This window comes from Centrocercus urophasianus, unplaced genomic scaffold, assembly GCF_019232065.1.
Source record: "Centrocercus urophasianus isolate 14NV4802_14NV808 unplaced genomic scaffold, USGS_Curo_1.0 seq_22, whole genome shotgun sequence".
NCBI classification, from domain to species: Eukaryota; Metazoa; Chordata; class Aves; order Galliformes; family Phasianidae; genus Centrocercus; species Centrocercus urophasianus.
In genome coordinates, this window is record NW_024884778.1 from 12,199,949 (window position 1) to 12,214,618 (window position 14,670).

At 37.0% G+C, this 14,670-nt stretch overlaps 1 protein-coding gene across 1 annotated transcript in view; it reads right to left on the reverse strand.

The window, feature by feature from the left end:
* CACNA2D3 (calcium voltage-gated channel auxiliary subunit alpha2delta 3) overlaps positions 1 to 14,670 on the reverse strand; it is a 397,031-nt gene that overhangs the window by 99,550 nt on the left and 282,811 nt on the right. Inside the window, exons 15-17 of the mRNA XM_042823539.1 lie at positions 12,599 to 12,670; positions 11,736 to 11,816; positions 7,872 to 7,946 (exon numbers count right to left, since the gene is read on the reverse strand). Coding sequence (XP_042679473.1) covers positions 7,872 to 7,946; positions 11,736 to 11,816; positions 12,599 to 12,670 — 228 coding nt within the window. The remainder of the gene's footprint in view (positions 1 to 7,871; positions 7,947 to 11,735; positions 11,817 to 12,598; positions 12,671 to 14,670) is intronic.

Below are 14,670 nucleotides of genomic sequence, written 5' to 3' on the forward strand. Positions count from 1 at the left end.
AAAGCAAGGGAACAGAAAATAGCTTTAAGTCACACATCTACAGACTGGACAAAGAGTACATTGGCTGAGCTTGCATTTTCAGGTGGATTGCAGTTGACTAGCAATGCAGCATGTATGCAATTTACTAAGCTGAAAGAAAAAAAAACAACCTCTCTATTTAGGATTTTATTTGCATTCTCAGGACCTTATCATTCAGGATTATGTAAAACTGGCAGCTGCTTATAATTATTTGGGGTTCGAGTAGAAATAATTAAAAACATCTGCCTTTATCTTAATACTACCAGACTTTAACCCATGAGCTCAGTTATACCTAACTTCAAAGCTGAAAGCAAAGTATAAAAGAAAGCTTCACATATTGCTAACAAATTTTCAGTGATTCATTTATATGTACAACCAGTTATTCAACAGCCTTCAAACCCTTAATTATCTTTTAAATATATGTAATTTTGCACTTCTAATTAGACAGCAATTTAATGCTCTCACAGGGATTCAGATGGGCTGTCTTTTTTAAAATGTAAACTCCAATAGGAATAATCATTGGCATTCAAGTGATTGAATTCTTCAGTTATTTAAATGAACGTGAGGCATTTACACTGTTCAAATCATTTAAATATTCTGCTGTCAGCTACAGCTGTAGAGTTTTATGGAGTCGCTGAATAAAGCAAGGGTAAGTGTAGGTTATCTTACGTTCCAGGCGGGACTCCCCAGAGAGAAATGAGATTTGCTGCTTATGAAAGGCTAACACTGCTTAAGTGGGGCATTAATGTTTCCCCTGAGACTCGCGTTTCTCTGTTTTTCTGTATTAGGAGAAACAAATTTTCCCAGAATTTACAGCTACAAAAGACTTAATATTGGTCTAGCGATCTTTAAATACACCCAAGTCCTTCAGCTAAATGCAATATATCATGATAGTCAACAAGTTTTAAATGGCAAATTATTCAGGCAGCTAAACTGCCAATGTATTCCATTGAAGGCATTACAATATATTCAGGGGCTTTGATTTCTACTTGTAACGTTCCCAATTAATACTGATTAGAAACAAATAAAGATGTGCACCATTTTAAAGAAAACAATTTGTCAATTGGTTTACAGTGATAAAAAGTGCATTCACATGCAGCCATTCGAAAGTTGTCACTACTTGTCTTCCAGATCTTATACTCGTTAGGAATATCTGCCTCAGTTTCCTTGAGGGGACAGAAAGCTTTAATTTCAATTCAGAAACATTATAAAATCCTCAGCCATCACTGATGTTATTGGGTTAGGGAAAGGGATATCATAATCGACTCATGTAATTGGTAAAACAGTCCTCATTTTACTTTTATAAAAATAATGGTAGAATGTGAATAAAATAAGCAATTTGATTCTGTAACAGATATATTTCTTTAAACGTGCATTTTCTTTAGTCAGGAACCCAAGCTTCTTGGCTGGGAACTCTGAGCATTCTACCTTAAATGAACCTGATAATTACTGAAAATGAAATTCCTCTTTATTCCCTGAACAGAAATACAACTCCTACTGCCAGCTCCGAATCACTAAAGCTGCAGACTTCACAAAAGCTACTAGCAGTCCTGCTATTCTTTGTTGAAAACCACACAAATATTACGATGGTGGAGCAAAAGTAAAAGCCCTTACAACGAGATCAGATTCACAAAGGTGTCCCTCTGTGATTCCGGCAGGCGCTGCTCATTCAGTGGCATTCTTTAACTTCCCTGTAACCCCACGCCTTCATCAGAGAGCATTTTCCTCCAGCACCTCCATTTAACAAAATGCAGTGACAGCTTTGTAAGGACCAATCAGCAACAACAAACACAGCAGTTGTTTTTAAGTATATGTAAAAAGTCTGCAGCATCTGTTTGTTATCCTTCCTTTGCCTTCAATGCACTCATTTCATTGACAATCTGTAACATGATAAATTTTGCATCTTAACTGCTAATGGAGTACCACGGTAAGTGTGAGCAAAATATCAAAAAAATAGGCAATGAAAGCTGGCATAACAGTTACAGAAAAAAAGTGTCCTTGTGCACATTTAAAGCATGTGCAGGGACCTTTCCAAACCAAGTCACTGTCTGCAAAACCTCAGAAATTCACTCTTATACTCCCAAAGAATTCTTTTCTTTCCTTGAGAAAAATTCATCATTTTAAGTAGAAAATCTCTATTTCTATTGATTTAAAGAAGAGTTAAAGAATTATCTCCTGGAAAACAATTACGAACACCTCTCTCCACCACCACCACTACTCTCTGTAGAAAATAATGACTTGTTACATTTTGATATGGCATTATTGGCATTTGTTTTTGAAAAAAAATGACCTTCAACTATAGTTTCTGGAATTACCATGAAGAAGAGGGAAGGAGAAGAAGAAAAGGACTTGTCAGTTTTGAAACTAAACACGAAATGAAAGATAACGTTAAAAAAGTAAAAAATAAACTTACTCAACTGTTCTGCAATTAAAAACAAAATTAAAAATGACAGTAATAAGAAAGAGCTTTGAGATAGAGCAGCACGGGGATAAGGGCAGTTTTCAGCGCTTTCCCGACCCTAAGCCGCAGCCCGAAGTCTCTCAAGCCGCCCCGCCGGGCGGTGCTGGGGCGCCACCTCATGGCCGCTGCCCGGCAGCGCAGCGGGGTAGCCCCGAGAGATGGCGGCACGGGGAGGGCAAAGCCGCGGCAGCCCGGTGGAGAGGCGGCTCGGAAGGTCGTCGGGAGCCGTTGGGAAGGCGGGGTGACGCAGGTTGAGGGATGATAGGGAAAAGAAGGGCAGAAAAAGGGATAAGAAAGCATGTTTCTATGCAAATGAAGCATAAGGGTAAAGTGCGTTCGATCGTAGAACAAGAAAGACCTCACAGGGTTGTTTTTTTGTTTTGTTCTGTTTTGCTTTGTTTTGTTTTGTTTTAGGAATTTCCATGGATACCTTATTCCCTAGTTATCATGACCCTAGCTATCACGCTCCCAGCACAGGAAAGAGCTGTTTGGAACAGCCTTCTATGATGCAGCGATGACATGATTGGACAAAGGAAGAGTTACTGATGTTGTCTTCCTGGACTTGTGCAAAGCCTTTATCATGGTCCCATATTACATCCTTATCTCTAGGAGAGGCCACCCTTCAAATCCGTATATTTGCTGTATAAAGAATTGGTTGAATAATTACTGTGCCCATAACACAAGAAAGACAAAGAGCAGTTGGAATGGGTCTAGTGGAAGGCCATGAAAATGATCAAAGGGCTGGAGCACCTCTCCTATGCAGAAAGGCTGAGAGAGTTGGGCTTGTTTACGTTGGAGAAGGGTCCTGAGTGTCCTCATTGCAGCCTTCCAGTACTTGAAGGGAGCTTATAAGCAGGGTGGGGACTGAATTTTTACACTGCCTCATAGTGTCAGGATGAGGGGAAATGGCCTTAAAGTAAAAGGAGAGGAAATTTAGGAACCTAACATCCAGCTAAGCCATTCTGTGATTCCATGATCTAACAAGTTGTTTGTCAAGACTCATATCTCTAGTAATGGCTTTGAGAGAAGACTGCAACTGAAATTCCTTTTCTGTTCTTCCACGGCAATAGCTGCTCATGTAAACTTCCAGCACTGACTTGGAAGACTACAACTGTCACCATCCTTTACAACTATGTTACTCTTTCCACCTCAACCTCCAAAATGTGATTAGTCCCATCATCTGATCATGTCTCTGCAACCGTGCATCCTATCTGAAAGCCAATTTTATTTTAAAAAGATAATAAAAAAACAAACAAACAAAAAAACACACATACACACACACACACCAAAGAAACAGCAGAAGAAACAGGAGAAATAGGAGAGGAAATGGCCAAGAAAAACACGTTAAAACAAACCCAGCAGAATAATCAGCAAAGAAATGTAGCTAGTTCAGAGATTAAATATAGCGGTTAGTCTAAGATGAAAAACTTGTCCAACAGGAAACAGTCTTCCCCAGTGCGTGTCTCCTATCTTGTTCGTCAGCACAGTGCCCCATAAGACAATTTCTTAAGAAGAAGCATGTCAGCTTCAGACCTAGCAGATACAACCACTGGGGTTAGCAGTTCAGCAGTCTAGCAATGTTCTAGCTTTATATCATCATAGGAAAATATATCAGCATGTAAGCTTGGATGAAGTCAGTAATTTACATACGTGAACATAAACTCCAACCCATTCAAAATGATTTTATGTACATGGGTCCTCCTATTTAATTCCATGGAAACTACACCAGATACAAAGAACACAGTAACGCTATTTATTTCTCACTATTCTCAGCTACAAAACACTTTTTTTTAACATAGTCACCACCATAAGCTATGCATTTTCACCAGCATGAAACAAGAGCCTGCATGCTGTTATCAAAAAGATCTGCTCCAGCAAAGATGACCCACTGTCACAGTAACCACTGCTAAGATGCACCACCTGCTGCCTCACTGTGCTCACATCCACTCTTTGGTCTCCACAAATTTTCAGCCAGCATTGATGAATGATCAGTGGGTGCTTTTTTTTCCTGCATGGAAGAATTCAGTGACACACCTTTGCTTCATACGCACTTCCACATCAGATGCCATTTTGTCAGACTGCCCCCTATGCTGCCATCTGTCACATGGCAACAAAACATAATGGTGTTGGTGGGAAGGTTCAACCCTTACTGCCATCCCACCAACATCCACCTCTGATATAGTGGGCCAACGTCATGAAACAGGAGGCATTACTTTCAGAGCAGCCCTTGTATCTTGCGATAGCTCTTTTGTCAGCTATCCAGTTCTAATTTTATTTGCCTGTTTTCACAAACTTATTGTCACAACATTCACCGAGTGTTTTGCCAGTGTTACAATGGTATTAGGATTTGTTCTGAAATATTAATCTAAGGCCAGCAATCGCTTCACTCTCAAAAACTCCACTGAAGTAAAAAAAAAGACTCCCATTATACACTACTGACAGAACACAGAGGTAAAAATGAGTCTTCCAAAAAATAAAATGAACAGACCATGAATATATATCACAATGACTTCCCTAAAGTTGACAGCTTATGGGCGACTGCCCAATGCTCTGATTTTGAAAAGAGAGACTCTTGTATAAGGTAATGAAATAAGTGCCTTCAAGATGTATGCTGGGGCTAGGGATAGTAACAGAAAACCAACTTCTGCCTCATAAAAACATGCCACCACAACAGAAATAAGGAAATCAGACAGCAGTCTTCGTCAGTATAATTGAAACTATCCACTGTTCCTGGATTTTATTACCTTCTGAATATTAAAATCTACAAAGAATATACACTATTTTTTTGGAACAATCCTTGAAGTAAGTTGCCAGAAGAAAAAAGCACAGTACAGCAATTGCGTGTTGTCTAATTCTTGTAATGTAAATAGAGAAATTTCGAATACATATACCTAGAGATTTGCAAATATAGGCTGCTAGATGTATCTATCATACCTGAAGGTTTCAAAAAGCCTTTACATTTTTAGAAATCAAGATAAGGTCATGATTTTAATACTATGAAAACTGAGGAATGTTATAAAAACCAAACAAAAAAAAAACAAAACAACCAATCAAAAAACCCCAATGCCTCTGTATCTACTTTAGAATGCTACTTTAAAATGGGATTCACCGCCCAGTTAGGAAAAATCCATCAACAAAAACCAATCAACCAGCCAAAAACCCTATGAATACTTTTAATGCATGCAGAGATAAGAAAAAAAATTGTGAGTGTAGTGGTGGCCAATCATGAAGTAAAACCAATCTCATCACATTTTCCTTTGCAACAGCTACAAAACTTTGGAGACAACTTCTCTGTGCAATAGTATTTCACACAGAGAGAAAGGTTCATATGAAAATCTTATGCAGTAGCAAAACAGCATCTATTTCATCATTTTAATCGCTGAGGACAATTAGCATCATTAGGTTAAAAAAATTTCAAGTAACAAGAATGTTAGCAATACATACAAAATGTTAGTACAGTCACATCTCATCTAGTTCATGTGCCCTTAACTTTGGCTCTTTAAGCAATTCTTAGCTTATGTATTTGATACAGCTGCATGTGAGCTAAAAGTAAAATTATACTATAGCCACCTGACATGGGTAAGGCAAAAAGCAGTGAAGATGCAGCAGAAGAAACCTGAAGGTGTGCTAAAAATCTCTGTATATAATGTATATATAGGTTAGGGCAGCCTCTACTGCTGCTTCTGCTCAGCTGTAGTTACCAAATAGAGCTCAGCAGTCAAGAAAGCAAAGAATATGGAAGAAAGGACAAATAAGAGGTCAGAAAGATAGAGAGAATACATCAACACTGTGTAGAAAAGCAAGTACAGAAAAATATTACAGGAATACTTAAAATACTGAATGTTTATTATGGTGAGGTGTTTCAATGAGATATCCATTACAAATCATTACACAACGTAAGAAATGGAAAAGAAAAGATAAATTAGGAGCTTCTGCTTTCCATGTTCGTGAAAACTACTTCTAATGAAATTTAAAACCGGAATTAAAAATGAAACCTCTGCATAAAACAGTTACAGTATGGAAAAATCATTACTAAGAGAAGTTATGCTGACTGCAAAAATGAGTATGTTAGTATGGATAACAGAAGTATCCATTCTAACAGGCCTTAATGTTTAAAAATGAGAACCAAATGTTTCTGAGCAGAAGCTAAAGAGTTATGCTAACTACTGTGAGACTTTCCTACATCCTCTTACTCAGTTCCTGCATCTTCCTCAGGAGCAATCTCATGCTGGACACTGCTGGTAATTGGATTCAGAAGATTCTGTTAGTATATGCTTGAGATGTACGCACTGTCTTGTAGAGACAAAATGCATTAAGAGAGGAAATGCTTAGGGATTGATTCAGAGCTTGCTATCTTCCTTAAGAGTAAACTGCTTCTACTGAGGCTGGAATTTTTTTTTATTCCCTAGCCATTATATATTTGGATGGCAGAGGCCCTGTTCCCCATAGAGCAATAGGATAAAAATTCATCTTTACTGGAAATCATCTGTAGGGAACACGAAGGTAAGAAAATATTTCAGCAACAAATAGTCACTGAAGCATGCTATTTTAACTGACTGGTTCTGACAGTGGGTTAATTTTCAGCAGTCATTTATGAGAATTATGTTGCTTATTGGTCAGTAATTTGACATATCCTAAGCACATACTGTCTTCCTTTCCATGTCTATGAGAAATTCTACCAGCACCATGAGCAATATTCTTGATTGAAGAAAAATTATGACACATATGGCATCCATGTGTACACAGCAGTGGAATCATTAATACCAATGCTTTATTAAGAGTTGATAGTGATGAACACTTGCACGTGCTGTTACTAAACAATGATGCAATCAAGAATGTACCAGTTCTCATGGGTGTTAGGCTTATAAACATTTGTGCAACAGGCACTTCTATTTTTCTTACCGTGATTAATGCAAAGACAATGATAAGGGAAACCAAAGGCAGAATTTTCTGCTACTTCTCTTTTAGTACGAATATCCCTAGTGCCCTTATTTTGCTTAAAAGTATGCTTTGTTGAAATTTCCGTACACATATTAAATTAGCTTTAACACTTTAGCATGGCAAAAAAGGGTTATTACACAGCAATAGAGCACTCTGGCATTCCATTTCAATATAAAATGAATGTAATTACAGCAATTTTTGGCTTTGCCATTTTGCAGTAACAGAGACCTGCATCCCTTACAGAAACTAGTATATTTATTTTCCATGATGTTTTCTATGCTAATCTTTGTTTCCAGAGGTAAATTATCAAGCATTACAAAGTGCTATAAAGCATTGTAAAGTACATCATCTGATGCTTCTTTAAAAAAAAAGAATATATTCTTCACATTAAAAGATAAACAAGTGTAATGTATACATCCAAATAAAATAAATTGGTAAATAGTATTCTTACCAAAGGCCTAAGTTCTGGATGAGTCAAAATATATCCATTGTTTGTAATTGCAAAAGCATATCCATGAATACCTAACTGTAAGAGTAAATGAGAAAGAAATACTAATTAGCATGGCCTACAGTAAATTCTTAAACCAAAAGCAGGCAAACATTCAGTTATCCAGGGCTTAAAGATGATATTCACAACAGTACCCACACAGTATTTCACTATAATATATGCAGAGCTTTGATCCCTGACATTTTTGCAAATGAGAACCTGCCATTGTGATGAATTCAGCATATAGCACAACTTTAAAATGTCACAGACTTATTTTGTTATCTAGGACACTCACTTCTATGTACCTTGGAGTGAATTAGATATATACGCATACACAGCACATCCCATACAACGTGTATCAAATCAAAGGATGCTGACACCTTCACACATTCCCTGGAGCAGCGAGGTTTGGTTCGCCTCGTTTGTTCAAGTGATGTTGTAAAAGAAGCACTCAAATCAATGATACTGGAAGTACAGTTACACTGATCAAACAGTGACCTGCCATAGATGATATTTACATTTAGCTCTCTGTTAATTCAGATTCATTGGGAGACTCAGAAGAAGGCATGGATCTATAAGAAATTAATCTAATTTACATGTTTGTACCAAGTGGAATTATGGGACATTATACGAGAGCAATGAAATGCTTTATGAAGCCCAACGGGATACATAATCAAATTTAACACTGAACTTATTTAAATAATGCTACTACTCTTTTAACAATACGTCCATTACACAGCTGAGTGCACCTACCGAGTGCCCAAATATACCTGCAAATCATTCACGTGGTCATTCAACATCCCTTCTTAGCATAACTGTGATGCTAATATAGTATCTTTCTGCAGCTTCAGTGTGTAACTGCCTTCTGCCATGCTGAGGGCATGCTTGCTATGCATCCTCACTCAGTGCTTTCCAATTGTGAAGCCAAATAATATGACATTCCATAGTGCTGTGAAACTGCTCAATGTGAATGTGATTCAGTTTCAATAGCCATATCTTTATGTAAGCATCTTGATTTGTTGAGGTATCAAAACAAAACAAAGGAAAACCTACAACCCAGAAGTATTTTGCTTTGGCGTTTGTTCCATGTTTCTCCCTGCTAACAAAAAAACTTTTGAAAACATAATATTTCCCTTGTTCCCTATGAACGATCTGGTTGAGCAAAGAGAAAACTGTCTTTATTCAGCCATATGCCTTACTAAGATGTTTAAATTCAATTCAAGCTTTTTTTTTTATTTCCTCATACTTTACTCCATTCTTAAATGCTTTGCTGAAGTGGATCCTCGGGACTTTGTCTGGCATGAAGCAATGTGAGAAAGGTTGACAAGCTAGAATCATTTCTAAGAGATAAATAGGACAGCAACTCTATGGGCTTCTGTAATTTTCTGGGAATATATAACGGAGTACTACATTATGGCAAGGTCATAGAGAAAACATGCCACGTAGATTTATACCATATCTGTCTGTGAATGATTGTATATGGTCAACTGTATCTCCTATAGAGAAGATTGTTTCATAAATTAGCAGTTTTCCTAAAGCAATAAACTTCTATGAAAGTAATAGAAGGTGATATGTTCTTGGCATCTCTTCATAAAGGAAGGAGAACCAAAATAATAACAGTGGACATATTTTACCTATTATAGTATGACAAGTGAACTAGCTGTTGGCTAAATATCAGATCTTGAGTATAACTGCCTGTGTTGATAACTGCAGAATGATGTCCAAGCAATGGATGTCAGGTAACAAAACAAATGTGGGTGGTACACTTCACAGCATAAAAAGCATTTGCCAATTTGAAGTATACCAGCACAGCAAGGGTAGTATTTGCGTGTTGTGCAATACATGAGACTGTATACTTTGCACATAAAATGCTTTGGTTCGAGAGAGAGTATTGCTTACAGCTGTGTTGCCACTTTTAAGCTTGAACTCTCTAAATGACAAACTGATTGAGAAACGAAAAAATTTTGTAACAGTAAAATGGCACATGAAAAGTAAATCCAACCCTACCTTATTAATAAGAAACTCCCACTGACATCTGGGGAAGTTTAGTCTGGAAAATGACTGCTGAAAATAGCTCATTGTTATTATTCATCTTCCTCAGCATAAAACCCATCTCATCCAAGCTGAGAGAATTCCAGGTCAGCAGAATTCTATTTCCAACCAATCATTTTATATCCCTGTGTGAATTTTATTTCACATACTGCCTCTACAGGAATGGGTCCCAGGGGCGATTATGCTCTTGCAATTGCATGGTCTTTTTACTGTTCAGAAATGTTTATGGTATGTGAGACTGGAAGTTATAACTCAAATGGTTTCACTAACGTAATTGTATTGCATGATATTGATGCCTCTTGTAATAATCTTCTCTTGCCTTACATCCTGCAGTATAAAATGTACTTTCAAATAGTCTTGTATTTAGAAACAGGATTGTATATTACTTCCTCAGAAAGCTAAGTCTTTAAAAATATTATATCTTATGAATAAACCAAAAATTTTAATCTCCTTGCCTATCTTCTCCTTTTCTGAATCACTTTGAATAAATCTGCTGCAGTACCTGTCATTCAGGGCCTTCACTCTATACTTTGTGTACATTCAGAATATGTCCAAATCTTACAGAAGCCTTCTGAATAATATCTCTGTGATTTGGACATTATTATATAGCCATGAACAGCCAGGCTTTCACCAGTCATACCTTCAGTTACTACAACACTGTTCATCCTTTTCATTGCAAATGAAACTTGTTCTACTCTTAGCTTATGGGAAGGTGACAACAAAGATTTTCATTGCTCCAGATTTAGCATATGCAATCCTTTTCTCTGCCACCTTCTAGTGATTCTGCATACACAAAAGTTAATTAACTCAGTGGTTCCTGTATTGAGACTGTACTGTTATTTATCCTGACCTGGAATGTCTCTCTTCACTAAATCCTGCTACTAAGGTGTCATCTGCTGCCTCTTCTCACACTCTGCAAATTTCTTTCCAGTTAGGACAGCCTTTCTGTTCTGCATTTGCATAGAGTCTATCCCAGTGGGATGCAAGTTTCAAGAAATTATTGCCATACACCATATCAATATAATTTTCATTATTTTATGTTGTCTTTTTTTAAAATCAAATTCTTATTTAATTTAAACCACCCAAATGTGGCATGTTGATCTACAAAATCATTTGCTAGTTGCCAGTGCATTAAAATTAGAATGGATTTGAAATTTTTTTTTAGTTTTACTTTTTTTTTAGTTTTACTTTTTTTGTTGTTTAAATAAGTGCTGCATGTTCTGCAAATTTGGTTTAAAAAATATTTAATGTAGAATTTTTGCTGACTTTGAAAAACTACATAGCGGGAAAATATTTTATGAAGACTTTTTAGGAGGGAAAGAAACACTGGTCTGGTTGGGCATTTGCTGGAATGCATTGCTTGCCCTAATTTAGTTTGGTACAGGAAAGATACATGGAGGGGAATCCTAAAGGCAAGAGTTTTGCATTCTCTTAATAAAAAAATATTCAAATCTTCTGCACTGATTTCTTGTTATTTTGAGCGGTGTTCTGCTTATATTGGGTGGTTGAATGGCCTCATTTGTTTTGTTAAAGATGACCTCCTAGAGCACACTGAGATGTGCAGAAAATCAAAGATGAAGCCATACATTAATTTTGGCAGGAAAAATTGGCTATACAAAGGTAAAACTCCTGAGGAAAATGGGTGACACAATGGAGCTAAATCAGTATAAACATGGAATTGCCCTCTAGTTTTCATTTTGCATACATAAATGCCAAATAAATAATATTATATCACATATACTGAGTAAAAACAACATATCAACATTTGTGAATTACCTTGTATTTTGGAATAGCTTTTAGCAGTTCTTTAACTGGGACATCTGTGCCAACTACTCCCAGGAGAATCCCTTTTGATCTCTGAAAAGAACAATAAGATGTACTGAGAAACACAATGGTAATGAACATTCTCACCAGTAATTTAACATTGTAGCTACTCTAGAGAAGTGATTAGATATCAGAGAGATCATTTGAAAGGTAGGGAAAGCAGAGGAGCAGAGGCTGGTATTAATCCAATCAAGCAGTCATTTAGTCAATAATGGTTCTCCCTTCTACTATATCTGCAATTCAGACAGAAAAGGTAATCAAACTTTCAGTAGTTACTCAGTCCCTCTACAGAAAATTTTCCCATGTGAAATAGTTTCCAAATGAAAAAAGTATAGCTGCAATGTGTTACTCCCTTCATTCAAAATTTATCCTGCCACTCAGTAGGCAAAAGAGAAGGACTAAGCATAAAGTATGCATAATTTTCTTAAGTTAAATTAACAAAAATAAACATATACATACATGATATAAATACCAGTAACTAAATTCTGGATCTACACAATAGAAGCCTACCAGTACAAAGAAGAAAAATATATGGATTATCTTCTGTAAGAGGATAACATAAAAGAAAGAGAGTGCTGTTGCCTGAGTTTTTCTCTTAAACAGAGGGTTTTATTATTTTATTATGGTGTCTAGGGTATACATATTTGGGATTATTTGTTCACATTTTTATGCCAACATGGAGTTATTAACTGTAGCCTAAATAAGAAGAAAATAATAAACATTTATAGAGAAGGCTAAAACATTGTTAGGCTCCTAAAAGCAACTTTCCAGCAGCCACTCTATGATCACACAGCAGAAATAGTCTGAGTACTTACAGTCTCATTTTGCTTACTAAATACCGGCATGGCAACAGTTGTCATCAACACCAATCCCTGATCGTCAGCAAGCTATATTTAAAAAAGAAATATTATCTCTAAGAACCAAGGAATAATTGCAGGCATGATTGCATTTTTCAATTACATTTTCTTCATTAAAATGAGAGAAGGCAATTTATCTAAACGATGCTTATCAATTTAGAATTGCAGTTAGTCCAGCCCAGCCCCACCCTGCTCCATTTCAGCTATAGCAGCTCTGCCCACCCCACCATCTGGACTGGCAGGAAAGATGCTTCTTCTTCATTCCTACTGCAATTTCCCGTGAGAGACACGAAGGGGCTGGAATGTGGATTGTGGAAGCAGCATGTGCAGTAGCAAAGCAGCTGGAGCTCTGTTCCACATCTTTCCCAGTGTCAGCTATGCCAAGATTGCCTTGGGTTGTTTTCTCCCAGCTAGGAACAAGAGGTCATGAGTTGCATGCACTTTGTTTCTGGTTCAGATTGAGATCTCATCAGCTAGCACTGCAGCAGAAAGGATGACAGCCAGTAAGGATCCCAAGAGCATCTTTGCTCCATCCGGTTTCAGTTTGCTGGACTAAGTGGTGGCATGAAGCATTAGCTGATGCTACACTTCAGGTTGCAGCATATTTCTTCAATTTAGTAAGAAAACAGATCTCCTGACCTTGGTTCCATTCAAGAGAAACATGCTTATCATTGACCACAGCAGAGTGGCTTTGCTCAGATTATTGTCTCTTTGTGCTCTCTAGCTATATCTCTCACTGTATCTCTGCCATAAGGCAAGTGTCAGCTGTAGTGCTCAAGCAACAAGCACTGTTCTGTGTGTTTGTGAATCTCCATCATCTACATATGAAAGATAATGCAAGGAGGAAGTTGAGAGTTACTGTCAAACACTTTCTGCCCCTATAATTTTGGAAGACACTTAAAATTTAAAAAGCTTATCCTACTTTTAAAAGTATGACATATCCAGTTATAATCACAACTTTATTGTGATTCATCATTTCTAAGGACAGTTAAGTTCTGCTAAATTGTATCTGTGTTTAGCCAAATTCGCAAGGAGAGACAATCTTATTGAAAAAATTTGGAGGTGAGAGTCATACCAATTGCAACAGTGATATTCTCCTACTGCTGCTCCATCAGTATCATATTTTCTGAACTCAGGCAGTATTTTAAAACACTTTTGTTTTTTGAGAATTTGTGCAATTTTTTTTCCTAACAATACTTTCTTTTTTTTTTTTTTTTCAACTATGAAAAATCTATCAACTCTTTAAATTTTCAGAACACAAAGCCCATATATTGTTACAACAATACTTCACGAATCATGTTTCACGTTAATAAATTAGACCAGGAAAATCTAGAACGTTACATGACTTGCAGCTCCCTGTCTGTTTCAGGAGGGTTTCAGTTTTCCCAACTGAAGCATGGCACTATCTTATGGTGAGGAAGAATGTTTGAAGACATCACACAAACACAAATGAGTTTTAGGATCAAGGTTTACATCTAATAAGGAATCAACAGGGACATGAGGTGGAACCAGCTCATGATCATGTTCTATTATTTGTTTTGTTTTCCCTTTTAATAAATACCTAACTTCCAGTCCTGACACAAATCTTGATCTATTAAAAAATAGTAAATCATTAAGAAACAAACAAAAGAAATACCAACCCAACAAAACACCAAGTCCAGGGGTTGCGCTAAAAGCAGCTGAACTAGCCCAAGAATGTACCCTCTTTGGCTAGAGTCGTACAGTTAAGCACACTGACATGATTTGTATGGAGAGGAGCCTGCTGTGGTAGTGATGTTCAATAGTCCTGAACACATGTACACCAGGAACTGAAAAAGCGTTCTGCTGATCATGAGGTGACATCTTGGAGCGTTTAGAGATTTTATATGATTGCCCAGGGTTGTTCATCTCTGACATTATGAATTTGTCAAGTATCATTATGGAATTATTTTACAGTGAGCCTACTTACTCTCAAGGGATTACTAGAAACAATTTATCAGATAGGATGCCAGCCAAAGGACTTGTCAGTAAAGTTTTAGGGTGTTTGAAAT